We start from the raw sequence: 20609 nt of genomic DNA on the forward strand, positions 1-20609 counted from the left end.
TGTGGAAAGCAACAATACCCATCGTTGCATACGACTAGCAGCTAATGGTGGAATGCCTGTGCGTGGTCCAAAAATTGATGTTAGAGGTCGATGGTCAGTGAGAAATGTGAATTCCATCCAAACAGGTACTGGTGAAATTTCCGAATTCTGAAAACGATTCCCAGTGCTTCACGTTCAATTTGGGCATAGTTAGCTTCTGCTTTGCTTAAGATTCATGAGGCAAAATGTGTGACATGGCCACTCCCACTACAAAAGGGGAGGCATCTCAGGCCAGCTGTAGAGGTAAGGACAGATCAAAATGCCTCAGAACCTCTGAATTTAGCTATGCGCATTTAGCCTTGTTAAATGCAACGCTTCTGTCCACTTCCAGACCTTGTTCTGGTCAAGGAGTTCATGTAGTGGTTTTAATAGTGTTGCTAACTGTGGAATAAACTTTCCATAATAGTTCAATAGTCCTAAAAAAAGAGCGAAGCTGGCTTACGTGTTGAGGAGGTGGAGCTTCCACAATAGCATTGACTTTTGCAGCAGTCTTACGGAGGCCAGTAGCATCTATGATACGTCCCAAATATTCAGGAGAGTGCTGGAAGAATTCACATTTGTCTTTGCGGACTCGTAGGCCATACTCTTCCAGTCTTTGAAGGGCAGCCTCCAAGTTCTTAAGGTGATCCTCCTCATTCTTGCCAGTGACCAGGATGTCATCAAGATAGCACTGCACTTCTGGCAAGCCACTATGATCTGGTCCACAGCCCTCTGGAACAAAGCTGGAGAAGACATTATTCCGAAGGGAAAGCGACAGTATCGGTACAGTCCTTTATGTGTCACCATAGTCAACAGCTCTTGGGACTTCTCATCAACGTGCATCTGTAAATACGCCTGACTCAGATCAATCTTCCTGAATTTTTGGCTTCCAGTGAAGAGGTCATCGATGCGGGGAAGAGGGTATTGCTCTGCACCCAACACCCGGTTAACAATGACCTTAAAATCCCCACAAATCCGAAAGGAGCCATCTTTCTTCAATACTGGAATGATTGGGGTTGCCCATTGACTGTGGGTAACTATTACTGGGACTCCATTTTTGACCAGGAACTTCAGGTCTGCTTCAACTTTTGGCCTGATGGCATATGGCGTTGTTCTGGCTTTCAGATATTTTGGTCGGCTATCAGGCTTAATGTCCAATTTCACAGTGATTCCCTTCATACTTCCCAGGTCCTCTCCAAAAACAGCAGCATGTTTCTTTAATACAGCTGTCAGACCTGTCTCTTCTTTAGCCATCCTATGCACTTCTGCCCAGTTCAGCTGGTTCTTCCTAAGCCATGAGCTTCCCATTAAGGCTGGGTAACTGCCTTCCACCGCAAACAGTGGCAATTTAGCCGTCTGTCCACTGAGTTCCACCTTAACATCAGTAGTGCCCAACATGGGTACAGCTTCTCCAGTGTACGTCTTCAGAACGATTTTTTGTCGGCTTAAGCGGGCGATGCTTTAGCTTCTTCTTATACACCGTGTCTGAGACCAGTGATATTGCTGAGCTGGTGGCCCTGACTGGCGCTCTGGAGCTGGGGTGGGCATTAGGCCAGCACTCCGACTGATGCTGGGGCGGTCAGGCCTGGCACTCCAAGGCTGCCTGATCTGGCCCGGCACTGTGGGCCTGGGGCCGACCTGGGCTGGCAGCCTGGGTGGGAGTGGGGCCCAGGACTCAGGTCATCTGGGGCGGGGCTTCTCTGGCCACCACAGGATCCTGGGCAGGGTCCAGCAAGAAGAGGGTGGGGCCTCTGTTAGAAGTGGGAGGACGGGGGGGCTAGCGTCCCCGAACATGCAGTTCACATACCCCACCCAGGGCTGTCAACCTAGCTGTGTCTACAGTGAGGGTTAGGTCGACCTTACGACATCACACAGGGTGTGAAAATGTTCACAGCCCTGAGTGCCGTATCTAGGTCATCCTATGTATAAACCAGGCCTAACTCTGCCTATCTGTGCTATTCCAGAGATCCCCAAGCTGAGAAAGTACGTCAGGAATATTTATCTGAAAGAGAAGAAGAAGCTGCTAATGGATTATGTGACACAGGCTCTCGACATTGTCCTGCTGGCTGAGAATTTCAACTCCACACAAGACATGGTGGTATGGCTGGGACAGCGTTGGGTGCTACGATCTGCCTCACTGCTAGCATAGCGATGGTGCAGTGAATATTCCCCTCTCTTCCCACAGCAGCAGTTTCTCTGCACGCTGCCTTCTCCCACCTTCCATCCCTGATCCTTTGAACCAGGCCACATGCCCCATGGTTCCTAGCAGGAAACAAATGCAAATCTGCTCCAAAAATCAAGCAATGAGCTGGTTAGAGTGTAAATACATTATAGCCCCGTGGAGCTTCTCAACTGTGTGTCATAGACCCCATACTCTTCACCACTAATGGGGTTAGTTCTGTACTCAAACTAGGGAGAGGGTCTATAATTTGTGATGCAGGAGAATCTGAGTTCTAGCCCCAGAGCAGGACTAGATGACGAGGGGGTAGAAATCCCTGCATCCTTTCTAAACTACAGTTTATACTGTGGGAAGCACCAGTGAAGCTGTTTCAGAGCTGAAACTTGCAGTGTTCCCTAGTATAGACATGCCCATTTTGTCCAAGGCCATGTTCTCATTGGCCGGTTGGGTTTTTTGATATGATCACACCATGTACTACCTCCCAATTGCTCACTGCTAGACCTGTATGTCTGGAGGATAAGACGTATCACTGAGCCATTGTGTTCTGTGCAGGGTTAAAGCAGTGAAAGGAGGGAAAAATACAGAGATTCTCTTCTTTTCTCTGTATCTGTAATTGACATTTAAAAGCATGACTGGCTTTACCTGCAAAGGAAGCCACACCCTGGAACCGACCCTGTAGCCCAGCTGTCACTCCCCTCCTTCCCGCAGCCTCCAGCATCAGGCCACGCTAGGGCTTTGGTTCAGTGCTGACTCAGAGCACCACCAGCTGGACTGGTGACACCGCCTCTTCCAGCACATTGTGTTCTTTAGATGCCGCCTGTCCAGGTGGTGACCTAGCTACAAAATGGAGCGCGGGCTTGGGTCAGAAGAAATCTTGGTGTGTATATATATATTTTGCCTGCAGCATCAGCTGCGCAGTGAGGTGTCCTGTGCTCTTCTGCCATTCCAGAATCACTATCAGCAGAGTGGCTTGGAGACCTTTGTGGAGGAGAAGATCAAGGCTTTAGAGGAGGACATTGAGAAATGTTTTGCCCAGCTGGAACAACCGCTTAATGAAGGCGTGGAGGAAGCAAAATCATCTCACCAGGAAACGTTCATTCGGCTCCTTACAGTGAGTAGCAAGCTCTCGATTTAGACCTAATGTGCTGCCTTCACTCTCTGGCCAGCAACTGTCTCCACCTTTGCTTCCTTGTTGCTTATTAACTTTTGAAAAGTGTTTTGAGATCTCTGGGGGAAAGTCCTTACCATCTAAGATTTTAAGGCTCCTGAAATGTTAAGTTTAGTTTAGAACGTGATTTGCTTTTACTCCTTCTAGATCAAATCTGATTTATATTCTTCTGGCTTATAATCACTTAAAATCTTTCTGTACTTAATACATTCATTTTTTTATTTTATCTAACGCAGTGCATGTGGTTCGAGTGAGTGCAAGGAGCTCATTTGGAGTGACAGAGCTGGTGCATATCAATTTCTTTGATAAATTGACTAACCAATGAGCTTGCAGAGTCCAGTGGGCAGCACTGAACTCTGTAAGACGGCAGTTCCTTGGGTTGCATCTGGGACCGGAAGCACTCATTCACTAGGTCAGAAACAGCTTGCTTGCAGGTGGCTGGGTGTGGGCTGCCACAGGAGTGGGGGGTTCACACAGCATGGCAAGTGCAAGACGGGCCCCAAGAGTGAGGGTATTGGGGTGACACAGCAATATACCAGTCCAGATTGCAAAGGGGAAAGTCACAGGCAGCACGGGTGGGGTGGGGAGTTAGCTGCCCGAAGTACATACCATGGGTCTTGGACAGGTCAGAGTTAGTGTGGATATGTCTGCTTGAGCGGAAATTACACCTTCCAGCTCCAGTGTAGACATATGTTTGTACAGATCACAGCACAATGGGTCCCTAGGCTCAGGTGAGGCCTATAGGTTCTCCTGTAATACAAATCGTAAGTGATGTATCCCATACCCACTTCATTACAACTGTGTTTCCAATTATCAAGCGAGACACCGGTTACCAAGGCTTCCACAAGACCCTGAAAGCTGTATGCCAGAAGAATGGTGTCTACGCGTCCCCGACCTTCGCCCGCATAGACCTCAACGGTGCCCTCGCTCAGCCCATCTATGACAAAATCGACCCCATGTTCGCAAACATATTCAGGTGAGAGGAGCCCTGCCCCGCGCAGGCTGCAGAGATGCTGAGCCTTCTTTGGTAGGGCAGCCTGGGCTCCCCACTGGTCCCACGTTCCTGTAGAACCCTGTTCACTGGCACTCCTGGGTAACCCAGTCTGGTAGAGTCCCCCACCAGCTCCCCTAGCTCGATTGCAGCTGGAGCATGAGGTGAAGTTCTGTGGGAACTAGAACGCTACACGGCAGCAATGGTAGGGCCGCATGCGTTATTACATAGATCCTGGGGAGATAAACACCACAGGAAGTACCACCTTGCAAAGCCAGACCGACATTTTCCCTTGTGGTCCCTGATTGGTCCAGGTGCTCTATTTAAGCCCGGGAATTTGTGCCAGGAAGTGTCTGTGTCTGTGCAACAAGATGAGCTCCACAGCTGTAGTGATAGTCCTGCCTCTTGGCTCACTCTTGGACTCGGACCGAGGCTCTGATCTTGGCTCTGACTCTTGCTTCCTGACCCTTGGCTGCAAATCCTGGCCTCCAACTGCCACTGCTCTGACCACTAGGCCTGACCACCCTCGCCCCAGCTGGCACACTTTATTATGACTGTAGAAAAGGATATTGGCCCTGATTCTCATCTAGTTTACACCACTTGTCATTGTTATGGTAGAACCTTGGAAGTCCAGTGAAGTATCCTGGCTACCGCTGTGCTTGGCACTGTGCGGTATGTTAAGAAGACAGGCCCTGTCTAAGGTCTGGGCGTCAGACAAATGGTGGGAATGGCTAGGAAGAAGAGTAAAAAAATGAACAGGGTTGAGCAAAAAGCAGAAGTCTGAACACCACTAACCTAGCCTAGGCCAGAGGGGTGATGTGCAGGTCCCAGCAGAGGTGGGTTTAAGGACGGATTAAAAAGAGAATAAGGTAACACCCTGATGAATTTTGCAGCCCCAATTGTTTTCAGTGGGGCTGCTCCCACCTGCCATTCAACTGCAGGATCAGGCCCGTTGCGCTTCCATTGATTGCACTGTGCCTAAGTAACTTAGAGAAAGGCCACCTTGTGCCCCTTTGGGGTTTAAATGGCTTTGGATACTGGCACACAAGGAAATGACGAGAGCCTGGCTCAGTTCGGGGCTGACTGGCAAAGTGGCAGGAGCTAGCTGTCTCCCTGCCTGAAAGGAAGGAGCACTAGCCTGCCAGCCAGGGCAGCCACCTGGAAGTCAGCACTGGCTCCCCAGCCAAGAGAAACTGCGAAAGAATCTCTAGCACTGGAGGTAATTGACTGAGCGAATCCCAGAGACACTGTGGGGCTTGCCCTCATCATCTTGCCGCTGCCCCACCTGAAGGAGCCTGGGACCACAGCAAGGTGCCACCCAGGACCCAACAGCGCATCCTACGGGAAACAAACAGCCCAGCAAATTGGACTAGAGTCATCATGCCCAAATTGAACAGACTGATAGGAAGTAGCCCAGGGCAGCAGATTCTGACTCCCTGCTTGGAGGAACCCCCTGTTCAGGGGTTGACATACCCAGAGCCCTGGGCTGGGACCCAGTGGAGAGGGAGGACCCAGGTCCCCCTACCCACCCAGCCTTAAAGACTGAGTCTACTCAACCCAGCAGGGGGCTGAGAGCAGAACTTTATAATCACTAGGCTTCCTGGCCATCCAAACTGCCTGTTATATATTGGTGGAGACTGTGGGCAGATGTCATAGTCCCTGCATAAGGGAATGCAAAAAAAAAAAAAAAACAGAGAGAGAGGAAGAAACTCTCAAGCAATTAGTGCTTGAACCCCATCCGCTAAATAGAGCTGGGACCGCTACTAAAATGGATGGTCGAACAAAACACCCATCATCAGCAGCAACAACTGCTTCAGCAAATGACCAACCCGCAGCAGCAGCCGATCCTGAGCGAGTGGCCCAGCAGCAACAACAAGAGCAATAGCTGGTCCAGCAGGTGTCATGATATTAGGGCCACACACTCCAGCGGAGGCAGTAATACCTGCCCCAGCTACAGCTGTCTCCCCATCAGGCTTACCAAGATCGGGCCCAATGATAATCCTGAGACCTTCCTTGAAAACTTCCTTGAAACCGTAGCCCTCTGGCCCTGAGACCCATAGACCATGGTGTGGGCCCCATTCTTACCTGGAGTAGTACAAACCGTATATTGTGCATTAGAAACCAGTGAGGCCCAAGAAGATATATGTGTCAAGGCAGCCATTTTCAACACTTTGGACATTTCAGAAGAGACATTCTGGCAGTGTTTCTGTAACGAGCAGTACCCGGTGGGGACAAGACCCTGACTGGTCACCCAGAAGTTACAGGACACACGCTGGAGGAGGCTGAAACCTAAAACAAAAAGGGGGGTGCAGGTAGCTGAGCTAGTCTTACTTGAGCAGTTCACCCAGATACTGCCCCCTGGAAAAAAGAAGTGGGTATTACAGCACAATGCCAAGACAATAGCTGACAACATTTGGATCGTTGAAAATTACCTGGCTGCCCAGATCCCGATTATGGCACCACACCAGGAATCTGGGTGGATTAAGAGCCGCACATACCAAAGAAGGGAATAACCCATGGAAACCAGGATCTTGATAGGCTCAAATCTACTCCCACTTCACCAGGACACTGGAGGGCCTGGGGATCAGGGAGCCCCCGGGTCTTCTGACACAGAAACCTGGGGTTATCGACTCACAACCCAGTTTCAGAGAACACCGATCCACCAGAATTGAAGAGGGGGGTATTGCTGGAGCCTGAATTTGGGGGATCCACAGATGGGACCACTCAAATATTTGGGGGTGGTGCTGTTTACCACAGCCAAGACCAAGACTGTTGTTTCACCTCTGGCCATCCTGGGAACTGGCTCCAAGATGGTCCCTACATGTAGGGCAGGAGCTCAACAAGGGGCAGACCTGCAAAGTTGACCATCCCTGTACTAGTGAATGGGATAGAAATGGTGGGACTTGTTGACATAGGGTGTGCCCAGACCATCATCCAGACCTCGGTGATTCCTAGCCCAGGACCTACCCAGGGCTCCATCTCTGCCACAATGTGTGCATGGGATCATGAAACCATGCCCATACATCCAAGTCACTCTAACAGTGGGGGAGCACACAGTCCCAGATGGTCAGCCTTGCACCGATGCTCACCTATCCTGTTATTGTCAGCTGAGGGTGGAACTATTTGGGGAGCTGCTAAAGGAACTTGTGGGACCCCCTCCAGACAGCAGGACCTCCCTGCCTCCAGCCACAGGTCCATCTAAGCCAATGATCCTTGTGGGCACGGGGGAGATCCCCACTCCAGATAAGGGGACATCACATGCATCTGGGCCAACCCAGCAAAACCAGGCCCTGTCCCAGCCCCTCCACTACCTGAGTCAGAGGTTCTGACCCAGTTCTCCATCTTTGTAGTGGAACAACAGGTGGACAACGAGTGTACACCCAAGTGGTGGGAGTAAATAGGGAGATCATCAAGCCCCATCAAGCAGGAGGGTTCTCACACTTCAAAATTCAGGTACACCACCTATACCGCATTGAGTAGTGCCAGCAGACTGGAGAAGTTCAGAATCAGCTTCTGATACCCCGCCTCTATCAGAGAGAAATGATATGGCTCGTCCATGCTATGACATTCATGGGGTACCTAGAGAAGGAGAAGACATTACCCTGGATTCTAGCTGTTTTTCTTGACCTGGGATCTACAAAGATGTTCCAGATTTCTGTGCCTCATGCCCAGAGTGTCAGCTCACAGCCCCTCGGCCCACAAAGAGAGCTCCCTTGATTCCTCTCCCGCCAGTAGATATGCCCTTCGAGCGGATTGGAATGGACATAGTTAGCCCCATGGAGAAGAGTGCCTTAGGCTACTGGTTCATTTTACTTATAGTAGACTATGCAAGCAAGTACCTTGAAGTGGTATTATTACATTGTATGAATGCGAAAACCTTGGCCACTGAACTCATGATAATCTTCACTTGGGTTGAGGTGCCGTGGGAGATCATAAAGGATAAGGGAACGAACATTATGTCCCAGACAATCAAGCAACTGTGCCAATTGCTGAAAATCAAGGCTCTCAGGACATTTATTCACCACCCCCTATCAGATAGTCTGGTGGAAAGATTCAACAGAACACTAAAGAAGATGCTCTGGAAGTTTGTCCTTACAGATCAGCTACTTCCTCCTCTACTGTTCGCCATGCGAGAAGTCCACCAGTCCTCCACTAGCTTCTCAGCATTTGAGCTGTTACATGGGAGACAACCCCAAGGGATTTTAGGTCTTGTTTGAGAAATGTGGGAGGAACAACCATCTCAGGCCAGTAACGTAGTACAATACATCCGGATCTATGGGAGAAGCTTGATGCCCTGGGCTCATTCACAAGGGAGAACTGCCTACATGCCTGCAGCACACAGGAAACAGCTTATAATAAAAGCGCTTGGCTCTGGGAGTTCCAACCTGGTGATTGGGTTCTCCTGTTATTACCTAGCTCAGAATCAAAACTCCTAGCCCGCTGGCAAGGGCCCTATGAGGTGGTGCGATGAGTGGGGCCAGTAAACTATGAAATCCGACAACCCGACAAACGAAAGGTACACCAAATCTATCATGTGAACCTGTTAAAGTCTTGTGGAAAACCCAGGAAAGTCTCCTAATATCCTCCTAACCCACCTGACCCCGAATTAGTCCCACAGGTTGCCGAGGCCTCAGAGCCAGTGATGGTCAAATTGGAAACAATCTCACCCCAGACCAGAGAACCCAGGCTCAACCGGTGATCATCATCTTCTCTTCCATGTTTTCTACTCAACCTGGACAGACCTATTTAATAACCCATAACATCCAGACATATGATGCATATTGTTGACAAATGCAAAATGGCTCAGCTCCCTGGAGGTCTTTATGCCTTGAATACCATTGATAAGAATGCTGTGGATTGGCTTGACTGGATTGCATAGGCCAAATAATAAATCTAGACAGAACTGGGGCTCAAAGTCAGAGAAAATCCTCAACTCCTTCCCCAGAACTAGAAGGAAACCATGAAGCTAGAACTCCAATCAATGCTAGAAATAGGAGTAAATGAGGAATCATTCAGCAATTGGAAAAGCCCCATAGTGTTGGTCCCCATGCTTGTTGGGATTACCCAATCTTGTATTGACTTCCAAAAGGTCAACATAGTCTCAAAACCTGATGTGTACCCAATGCCTCACGTTGATGAACTACTTGACCAGCTGAGGGAAGCAGAGTACATCACCACCCTGGATCTAATGGAGAGATATTGGCAGATCCTCCTCACACTAGAATCCAGGGACAAGACAGCTTTCTCTATTCCCTTTGGGCTCTTTCAAATCTGGACAATGCCCTTCGGGTTCAATGGGGCCCCAACCGTGTTCCAACAGTTAATGGACCAGATCCTCCAACCCCATAGACAATATGCTGCCGCGTACCTAGATGATGTCGTAATCTACAGTCAAAACTGACAGAACCACCTAAGACATGTGATGGCTATGTTACAATCTCTCCAGGAAGGTGGCCCGACTGCAAATCCTGCTAAATGTCACCTGGTCAAGGATGAAACAACCTACCTTCGGTACACTTTAGGAAAAGACACAGTGTGACCCTTGGTTAATAGGGTCTAGGACCTCCAGACTTGTCCCTCACCTTCGTGAAGGCCACAAGAAACCAGTTTTTAGGATGGCCGGGTACTACTGCCAATTTATTCTGGGTTTCTCAACCATCGCGGCACCTCTCACTGATCTTCTCAAAAATGGTAGCCCTCCAAAATTCCAGTGGACCAAAGATTGTGAGGAGGCTTTTCAAGCCCTGAAGACATAGCTCTGCCAAGAACCCAATTTCTACGACCCTGATGTCACCAAGCAGTTCCTGCTAAAGATGGATGCATCGCACGTGGGTCCAGGAGCCGTTTTCTCCCACGTATCATAGAATCATAAAAGATTGGGGTTCAAAAGAACCTCAGGAGGTATCTAGTCCAACCCCCTGCTCAAAGCAGGACCAACCCCAACTCAATAATCCCAGCCAGAGCTTTGTCAAGCCACACCTTAAAAACCTCTAAAGATGGAGATTCCACCACCACCCCAGGTAACCCATTCCAGTGCTTCACCACCCTCCTGGGGAAAAAGTTTTTCTTAATATCCAACCTAGACCTCCCCCACTGAAACTTAAGACCATTGCTCCTTGTTCTGTCATCTACAACCACTGAGAACAGCTTAATTCCATCCTCCCTGGAACCCCCTTTCAGGTAGTTAAAAGCTGTTATCAAATCCCCCCTCACTCTTCTCTTCTGCAAACTAAACAAGCCTAGTTCCCTCAGACTCCCTTCATACGTCTTGTGCTCCAGCCCCCTCATCATTTCTGTTGCCCTCCACTGGACTCTCTCCAATTTGTCAACATCCTTTCTGTAGTGTGGGGCCCAAAACTCTAAATGCCGCCTCACCAGTGCTGAAGAGAGGGGAATAATCACTTCCCTCGATCTCCTGGCAATGCTCCAACTAATGCAGCCCAATATGCTACTAGCCTTCTTGGCAATAAGGGTGCAATGCTGACTCATATCAGCTTCTTGTCCACTTTAACCCCTATGTTCTTTTCTACTGAACTGCGGCCTACTGAGTCCGTCCCCAGTCTGTAGTTGTGCATGAGATTCTTCCGTCCTATGTGCAGGACTCTTCACTTGTGCATGTTGAACTTCATCAGATTTCTTTTGGACCAATCCTCTATTTTGTCTAGGTCACTCTGAATCCTATCCCTACCCTCCAGTGTATCTACCACTCCCCCAGCTTAGTATCATCTGCAAACTTGCTGAGGGTGCAATCAATCCCATCCTCCAAATCACTAATGAAGATGTTGAACAAAACCGGCCCCAGTACCGACCCCTGGGGCACTCCACTTAGGACTCATAGCTCAAACAGGTGACGATGTTGTATCTGCACGGCCCACGGTCCCCCACCCACCCAGCCTTAAAGACTGAGGCTACACAACCCAGCAGGGGGCTGAGAGCCAGGCACTCTAAATACTATGCTGCCTGACCATCCAAGCCGCCTGTTGCTGAGAGGTTATAGGCACCTGTGTGCACTGGAGTCATGTGATCCTGAGCTGACAGAACAGTTCTTCAGGGATCAGTCCAGATAGCATATTTTAGAGCAGCTCTGTGACTGCTCTAGCTTATGCCAGGGTCAGTGTGGCACCTGGCCAGCCCTGGGATTTGGGGGGGAAATACAGATGGCTTAAAGCTGCCTTTGTCTCTCCTTCTACCTCCCCCTCAGCTGTTTCGAGTATGGGGGGATTGAGCCCATTTGTTTTTTTAATGATTCATATTTTATTATCCAACTAGAAACCAAAAGGGCACCTCGATGAAATCCTGCCTTGATATGTTCAAATACTCGATACAGGAGAAAATCCGTGATGTTTGGACGAACAGCGCAGTGGCCAATCACAACTGCAAGCTCAAGTTGTTCATTGCAAAAGTAAGTCGAGGTTAAGCTAAGAGTGAGTGCTCTGCCCTGCCAGCCAGCGCGTCTGGGGTGAGAGTCATCCGGCGATGCTGCCCCTCTGCCTGGCAGGGCCGAGGAGGGCTGTGGAATAAGGATAACAATGGGTGAAGCCTGAAGGGGACTCTCAGGGAGAGCAGGACTGGCTCTGTGATGAACTCTGCCTTCTGGCCCACTGATAAGAGACATGAAGAGCTGTACGTTATTGGCAGCACACACAGTGTTTAGCATTTATTACCTGGCATCCATGCAGGGCCAGACTCTCACTGCAGAAGACCATATTAGCGCAGGATGCAAGTGGGGAAACCGCCTTGACTCCAGGGCTCGTTTGGCCCTGGTGTAACTTCGAGCACCCTAAAGGTCTTCAGCGACACTGGAAGTAATGACTCCCCGAGGGACCACTCTGACTGCCAAGGATGGCCAAAGCACAAGGCAAGGTGCTCCAGCAACCCCTCCTCCCACTCTAACATGCCTCCTGTGCTGGGCTGGCCAGGACAGTGCAGTGTGTACAGCCAGCAATGTCAGCCGGGGATTCCCATGTGTCAGGGAAATTTCCAGCAGCCTTGCAGTGCCGGAGAAGTCCCTTGGGAGGGCCAAGGATCAAGCCCCCAGTCTGTAAGATAATTAGACATTAAATCTCTGTGCACCCCAGAGAAGCCTGGTTAGGCTTGAAATAAATAGGATGGATTGAAAATGATCCTGGTCCAAGGCCTGGGAGAGTTACACTCCGCTCAGCACCAGTTCCACCATAGCACCGTAGCTAGACTGATGATATATTTAAGATCCGATCTCTTGTGAATTACCATGACTAGAACCCCAAAAGCATTATACCATTGGAAAGCAATTGGGAGTCCCAAAGTACATAACAGATTAGGTTCCCATCCCCGTAACTAACAAGAGAACCTACCGCCTTAACTGGCTGGTGATTGTAGAGAGCTGGAGACACTGGGGCAGAGATTGGGCTCTGTTGACTGGACCAAGTTGCAGAGGATGAAAAGACATCAGAGACTCAAAGTCTGCACCCCCAACTAGGGAATCTTTAGATACCACATAGAACCTGCGGGCTCTGTGCACAAGGCCGAGGAGTGATGAAGCTAGGAATGAGTTAGAAGTACCAGGCACTGTGTAGTCTTTAAGCTGGGAAAAGGTTTGTGGAGCTCACAGACTGTTTGTTTGAATTCATATATTTGTATCTAAACTCTGACCTTAAAAATCCCACCCTGCATATTCCACCTGGATTCTCAGTCTAACCAATAAGCAGTCCACAAAAAACCTTGATCCCTGATCAGCTCCAATGTTCCAAACCATTTATTTAGATTGTTTTGTACAAACAAGGGATTGGAAAGATCATGGCAAATGCTTTAAATTGACTCTTGCAGACAAACATCATCCTGAGCACGCTGGAAAGAGAGATCCAAAAGAAGTTGGATATCTACCAGTTCCTTCCACTGTCCATCCAGAGTGACCTGCAGCCTTACTATGAAGGTAGGACCCTTCAACTGGGTGATCCTACATTTTGTGATGTTGGCTTGTTCTCCAGCATCAGGCCATGAACGAGCGATGAGGATGACAAACATTTTTTAATTTCATCCTCCAAACTGGAAAAATGCCTGACGAAGGAGGAGCACATTAGTCTCTGTCTTCATGCATAAAGCGGATGTGCAAGCATGTAGCAATTACTGACCATCGAGTAAATAAGTCACATGATGAAATGTCTGGTTCTTGCTTACTTGATGCCCCAGTTACTTATGAAGTCTCTTCTCGATAATAATTTCCAATTTGGTTTATGCCAGGAAGGTCAACAATAGATGCAGTGTCTGCAGCCCAAACACTGCGGGAGAAACTCAGTCAATTGCATTTAGTGTTTGTGGACTGAGAGTTGCCCTAGAACTGGAAACTCACCTGAAAAGTGGGGAGGGGGTGGTGAGTCTCAGTGTGTCTGCGATGGGGGCTGGTCTGAGGCATACCTATGAGACAGGGGATGGATGCTTGGTGATGGTCATTGTGGGAGGGATGACAGGGCGTGGGGTGACAGGGTGGGTCCTTGTTTGGCTCTGGCTTGAAGGACTGGCAGTGGGGAATCAGACTGCGATCCTTGTGGATGGTTGGAGGAGTTCCAGGAGCATTAAAGAGGAGTGGAAGAAGGGACCAGGATGCTATGCTTTGGCAGAGGAGTGGGATGGGGAAAAGTCTGGGAACAGGGGTCGGGATCTGGCACAAATCAATTCCTGCTCAGCGTTTCACTGGCATCTCTGCAGCGCCCTGCAGCAGTGGGGGCCCTCCCACTCAAAGCTGTGGTATGTGTGGGCATGGGGTGGGGGGGTCATTTGCATTGAGGAATATGAGAGAACTTCATTCTCTGGGGCAGCCAGACTGGCCCTTTCCTCCAGCACAACGGCCATTGTCACTGGAAGAGCCAGAGGGACGTGCCTTTGTGTGCTGCTGAGACTACCCTTGGCTGCCTTTATTTTTCTCACCTAAACCGCACCCCCAGCATCTCCTCTGCCAAATCTTTCCTGGTCTTGTCCAGCACTGTGACCGCTCTTATCTTTCAACAGAGGCAGCTAAGATCCAGGGGCGGCAATCCTGCAAAAAGATGCAAAATATTCTCTCGGAGAACATTGAAAGAGAGACGCAGTGGGGGATGTTTGAGCGGGCAAAGGAGAAGATGAAGATGAAGCTCCAGGAACTGAAGGTGAGGGATGCTTCCCCCTGCTCTGTAGGGCTGTATTTATGGGTTTGGATGGTGCTATCTGAGAACAGCACCGTATCCAAAGAGGGACTGCCCCAGAGCAAGCTACCCAGCCAGAATTTCGGCCAAATATATTGGAGCAAACCCCCTGCTCCATAGGATGTTTAATTTCCGCCTAGAGCAGAAACAACGTGACCTTGAATTTCAAGGTGTCCCTTAAGGCCCTGATCTTGCAAACACATTTGTCTAACTGAACAGGACCATTGACTCCAGTGGAACCACACATGGGTTAAAGGTCAGTGTATGCATGTTTGCAGAATCGTTATTATGTTTATTATTTGTGTTACCCTAACGCTACGGAGCCCTGGTCCTGGGCCAGGTCCCACTGGCCACTGTATAAATAAAGAACAAAAGGACAGACCCTGCCTCTGAGAGCTTACGATCCAAGTACAAGACAAGACACTACAGGTGATTAGGGCGTAAATGATCTCTCTGCAGTGAGCTGCTTGGAACCCAAAGGCTGTCGTAAGAAACACTAGTGATTGCACCATTTTCCTGAGAACAGGCGAATGTTCTAACAACTCGTACCTTCTTTGTGTAGAACAACAAGCGTTTTTTTAACACCTGGTACAGTGGAATGAACAACACTTTCCTCAAGCTCCCTAAAACTTTGTGCCCCTGGTAACTGTGAGCACATCTGTTTGTAGATTAATCCAAATATTTTTTTGCAGGATGCTGGAAGATCCAGCAAGCATTTTGATGCTGATCTCTATTTGTACACCTGCAATCTGATGGGGTCTGCAGTGAGTGTAAAGTCTTGTTGAACCGGCTCTAGGTGCCTCTGTGGATTGTACTGACCTTAGCTACTGCCTAGATATTACAAGAAGCAACTGTGAGATGCAAGCAGTTCTGGTGACATTGTAAATGTTATTCCCTGATATAGACAAGGTGGGTGAGATAATCTTCTATTGGACCAGCTCCTGTTGATGGAAGAGACAAGTTTCGAGCTTCACAGAGCTCTTCTTCAGGGCTGGGAAAGCTAACCAGAGTGTCACAGCTAAATAGAAGTGAGAAGGGTGGTTAAGCATAAGGGTTTAACATGTGGCAGTCGACCACTTTAAATGAAGTGGGTAGGTCATAGAACGAGGGTTAGTAGGTTACAGATTGTGGTAATAAAGGATAAATCCAGTGTCTCTAATCTTGCCGTGATTTTTGGTGTCTAGCAGAGTTTTGTGTTTAAGGTTCTGGGCTTGTCCTTTGCATGTGTTGTGCAGGTTTCCTTTGAGGAAGAGGACTAAGAGAGCAGATGGGGAGTGATTGGGTGATTTTGTTTTTTACCATTTTTCTGTGTGAGTTCATTCAAGGGTGTAGTGATTGTCTGGTGTCACCCATGTGGTGGTTGTTGGGGCATTTGATGCACTGGAGGAGGTACACCGCATGTTGTGATAGGCATGGGTAGGACCCATCGATCTTGAAAAGGGAATTGTGGGGAGTGCTGATCAGTGTAACAGTGGAGACATGTCTGCAGGTTTTGCATCTGTTGTTCTGGCAGGGTTTATTTCTTCACCCTGATGGATGGGGAATTTGTTTCCGATTATGAGGTTAGCAAGTTTGGGGGTTGTTTGGAAGCCAGAAGAGAGAATTGGGAAAAATTTCTTTTAGGATGTGGTCCCCACCAAATATGGGTTGTAGTTGTTTGATATTTATGGATTGATTGTATCAGCCACTCCGTTATTTTGCACAGGATCAATGTCAGACAGACAGACACCCATCATTACCAGGTTGGCTGTCCCAGAGAATGAAGCTGTTTCATACTCCTTTTTAAATATTGGCACTACATTAGCTTTCTTCCAGTCTTCTGGAACTTCCCCAGTGTGCCAAGACTTATCGAAAATCAATGTTAATTGTCCAGTGAGCTCCTCAGCCAGTTCTTTTAATATTCTTGGATTCAAGTTATTTGGACCTGCTGATTTAAAAATGTCTGACTTTAGAAGCTGCTGTTTAACATCTTCCTGAGATACTAGTGGACTGGAAAGAGTGTTCTCATCATTGTATGCTATGTTGTGTGTTTTCCACCAAATACATAACAGAAATATTACTGCCTTTTCTGCATTAGTATTCACAGTTTTATCATTTCCATCTAGTGACGGTCCAATACCGTATCTCCATTCAATAACAGATAATAATGAATAATATCATTGTCAGGATTCTTTTTGTTCCTATATATTTTAAAAACTCCTTCTTATTGTCCTTATCCCTGCTGATTTCTCCTTGTGTCCTTTTGCTTTCCTTATCCATTTTCTAAAACTCCTAGCTTCTGATTTATATTCATTATTATGTACTTCCCCTTTCTTAGGTAGATATACATATCTAACTATACATATGTATAGATATATTCAGTTTCATGCAGTTCACTATATTCGGCTTGCTTGGATGAGACCTTAACAGATGGTTCTTCTCTGAAAAGTGACTTTAAAAATGACGTTCTTAGCATCATTTGTACTGTCGCTCCAGATGAAACATGCTCTGTTTACAAGCCACCTGCCAGCTCTGTAAATTCCCTTTGGAATCTGGGGATCAGGTTGGGCTCTTTCCTTCCAGCCTCTCATAACCAGCAATAAAAGCTCTCCAAGGCGACCAAGACCCGTCATTACACCTGTGAGCCCCACAGTCTTCACATGATGGCCTCGGTGGTACCTGCATGACCCAGTGGTGGGATTGCATGGGTATAGTTGATTGTGATTAGAACGTCACTGACAGTTCAGCTGGTGCTGCTCCAGGTGGCGCAGACTCCGGCTCCCGCTCCCCTCTCTGAGCTAGCTCCCAGGAGCACAAAGCTGTTGGATCACTTCCATGCTCACGTGCTCAGCAATGTGTTTCCAGCAGGACACGATCATGACGAAGCTGCGGACGGACATTTCCACTATGCTCAAACTCGCCTTATCTTATCGGGAAGAACACAGCGAGAGGCTGCCAGGTAACACTCTGAAATCTTCTCCTGGGTATAGTCGGAATCAGAACCCCTCTGCCCTCTGATGGTGTGAAATGATCTGACTAGGGGCTCGTTGGCCCATGTGCTGGCTTCTCTACAGGGGCAGACATTTGGGCTGTGTGTATGGGGAGAATTTCATCACCTTAGTACATGGAACTGCAGGGTGGGGGATGCAGTGTGTCCTCCCAGCAAGGGCTGGATGGCTCCGTGGGGCTGGGGGAATGAACTGTGGAACACGGCTACTCCACCCTCCCTCTGTGAGGGCTGAGGCTGCATTTGATGCAGATTCAGTGGCCCCAGTACATGCCCCATACAATCATCATGGAGGGGCTGTAGATGGAGCAGGGAGGACGGCCTGGCAACCTTGCACCCTGAGGACCTACCCTACCTCCACACATAAAGCTGAAATACTCAGGGAGCTTTCTGTTGACTTCACTAGCTGTGGGGTTGGGATAAGTGACTTGCTCAAGGGGTCAGATGGATGCTAGCAGATCTGGGAATCACACCGACATCTCCTGAGTGCCAGTGCAATGCCTTAACCACAAGGCCGTCTGTTCCGTTGCTGGCTCTGCTGCATACTTCTGTGTGGCCTGGGGTAAATCACTTAATTGCTCTGCGACTCAGTTTCCCCATCTGTAAAATGGGAATAATGATACTTTACCAACCTTTCCAAAGTACTTTGAGCTCTATGGATGAGAAGTTGTAGGTGAGTGCTAAGTACGATTAACTCAAGAGTAAACAGATTAATAAGAGTGAAGGTTGTCTACAAAGTCATATGGCCCATCCACGACTGTAAGTGGCAAATGTCTCCAACAGCCAGAGATGGGACACCAGATGGGGAGGGCTCTGAATCACTACAGAGAATTCTTTCCCACGCGTCTGGCTGGTGGGTCTTGCCCACATGCTCAGGGTCTAACTGATCGCTGTATTTGGGGTCGGGTAGGAATTTTCCCCCAGATCAGATTGACAGAAACTCTGGAGGTGTTTGCCTTCCTCTGCAGTGTGCAGCACAGGTCACTCGCTGGTTTGAACTAGAGTAATTGGTGGATTCTCTGTAATTTGAAGGCTTTAGATCAAGATTTAAAGACTTCAGTAACTCAGCCAGAGGTTCTGGGCCTACTACAGCAGCAGGTGAGTGAGGTTCTGTAGCCTGCAATGTGCCGGAAGTCAGACTAGATGATCATGATGATCCCTTCTGGTCTTGAAGTCTGAGTCATTGAGGTATTAAGGCCCTGATCTATCAAAGAACTTAAATACATAAAATGGCCACCCTTGTTTTCCTTCATTTGCCTGGAGGATTAGAACACTTTCCTTGCTACAAAATACAGGGAAATGGACACTTGTTTTTCAAAAGAAAGACAACTAAACATGTTTTAATCTGCTGTTCTTTTTGCAGACTTCCAGAATGAATACAGAGAAATTGATAGGATTCATGTAGCGCTGCAAAGAATGTGACGTTCATAAAAAGAGACAACAACAATCAAAACTGCTCAGGAAATGATTTTTTTCTGCATTTTTAAAAAACATTTTCAGGGGTTTTTTTAGGTGGGAATCTGCAAATTTTCTTAGTTGCTAAAAACAAAAACAAAAAAGCCAGTTTTGGTTTTTTTCTGTTTCCATGAAAATAAAAAATGTTCCATGAAATGGACTTTATTTGCTAAAATTTCTGTTTCATCAAGAAAATGTTTTGATGGAAACTTTTCTCCCTGCTCTGGTGCTGTCCTGTCCCTTGACATGTTCAGGAGGGTTTCACTGTACTCTCTCCAAAGCCTCACTGTCAGGTTAATTTCAGTTTTGCAGCCAGAACAATAAAAGCTAGCACAGCAAACTGTTGTGCGTCTATCAGCTCCATCTGTGTCTGTCTGTCTGTCTACAGAAATATAACATTTGACAACGAATGTGATGGGGTTCCTGGGGTATAACCTGGACTGTGGGACCACTGAGCCTTTTGTTCCACCAACCCTATCCTTCTCTCTGATTCTGTGTCAAGCCATAAACCTCTGGCCGGTACTTCACTTATACAGATATCCATAGGCAGGGACACACCCATGAATGCTTCTCCCAGCCACTCATGAACCAACAAGAGAGAGGCCCCAGTCAATTGCCCCCAGTTCCCAGCCTTGCATCCCAAAACTGTACCGTCTTGCACTGGTCACTTCCCTCGATCTGCTGGCAATGCTCCTACTGACGCAGCCCAATATGCTATTAGCCGCCTTGGCAACCAGGGCACACTGCTGACTCATATCCAGCATCTTATCCACTGTTACCCCCAGGTCCTTTTCTGCAGAACTGCTGCCTAGCTCGTCGGTCCCCAGTCTATAGCTGTGCATGGGATTCTTCCGTCCTAAGTGAAGGACTCTGCACTTGTCCTTGTTGAACCTCATCAGATTTATTTTGGCCCTATCCTCCAGTTTGTTTAGGTCACTCTGTATCCTATCCCTACCTTGCAGGGTATCTACCACTTCCCCCAGCTTAGTGTCATCTGCAAACTTGCTGAGGGTGCAATCTACCCATCCTCCAGATCATTAATGAAGATGTTGAACAAAACCAGGCCCGGGACCGACCCCTGGGGCACTCCACTTGTGACCGGTTGCCAGCTAGACATGGAGCCTTTGATCACTACTCGTTGAGTCCTATGCTCTAGTCAGTTCTCTATCCATTTTATAGTCCATTCATCCAACCCATACTTCTTTAACTTGCTGATAAGAATATTGTGGGAGATTGTATCAAAAGCTTTGCTAAATTCAAGGTATATGATGTCCACCGCTTTCCCACATCCACAGAGCCAGTCACCTCTTCATAGAAAGCAATCAGGTTGGTCAGGCATGACTTGCCGTTGGTTGACTGTTCCTGATCACCTTCCTTGATGGTTGTTGATGAGCCATTAACGCTGTCCGGCTACTCCATTGTTATACCTGAGAGGCTGGCTGTGGGTGTTCCTAATCTCCCAACGTATTTCAGTAGCACACACATAGCAAAACCTCACATACAGTGATGTTACACACATTCCAACAGGATATTAATGTTCAACAGAGCGAGACTGTTTCGTATGATACCTCACAAGGCAGACGTGGTACAAAACATATCAGAATGATACGACAGTGGTGAATATGGGGGTTCCAGGGTGTTGCTCTGGGGTACGG

The 20609-nt window shown here is 48.2% G+C and overlaps 1 protein-coding gene across 1 annotated transcript in view; it reads left to right on the top strand.

Annotated features, from left to right (window-relative positions):
• Positions 1 to 18921, top strand: part of LOC137145551 (nuclear GTPase SLIP-GC-like) — a 39999-nt gene extending 21078 nt beyond the window's left edge. The window contains exons 10-17 of the mRNA XM_067536402.1: positions 1983 to 2116; positions 3147 to 3308; positions 4184 to 4341; positions 11626 to 11758; positions 13162 to 13267; positions 14341 to 14477; positions 17361 to 17451; positions 18863 to 18921. Of these exons, the coding sequence (XP_067392503.1) occupies positions 1983 to 2116; positions 3147 to 3308; positions 4184 to 4341; positions 11626 to 11758; positions 13162 to 13267; positions 14341 to 14477; positions 17361 to 17451; positions 18863 to 18921 (980 nt within the window). The remainder of the gene's footprint in view (positions 1 to 1982; positions 2117 to 3146; positions 3309 to 4183; positions 4342 to 11625; positions 11759 to 13161; positions 13268 to 14340; positions 14478 to 17360; positions 17452 to 18862) is intronic.
• Positions 18922 to 20609: the final 1688 nt, after the last annotated feature.

Source organism: Emydura macquarii, unplaced genomic scaffold, assembly GCF_026122565.2.
Source record: "Emydura macquarii macquarii isolate MOO-44397 ecotype Brisbane River unplaced genomic scaffold, CSIRO-AGI_Emac_v2 contig_3570, whole genome shotgun sequence".
Taxonomy (NCBI): Eukaryota; Metazoa; Chordata; order Testudines; family Chelidae; genus Emydura; species Emydura macquarii.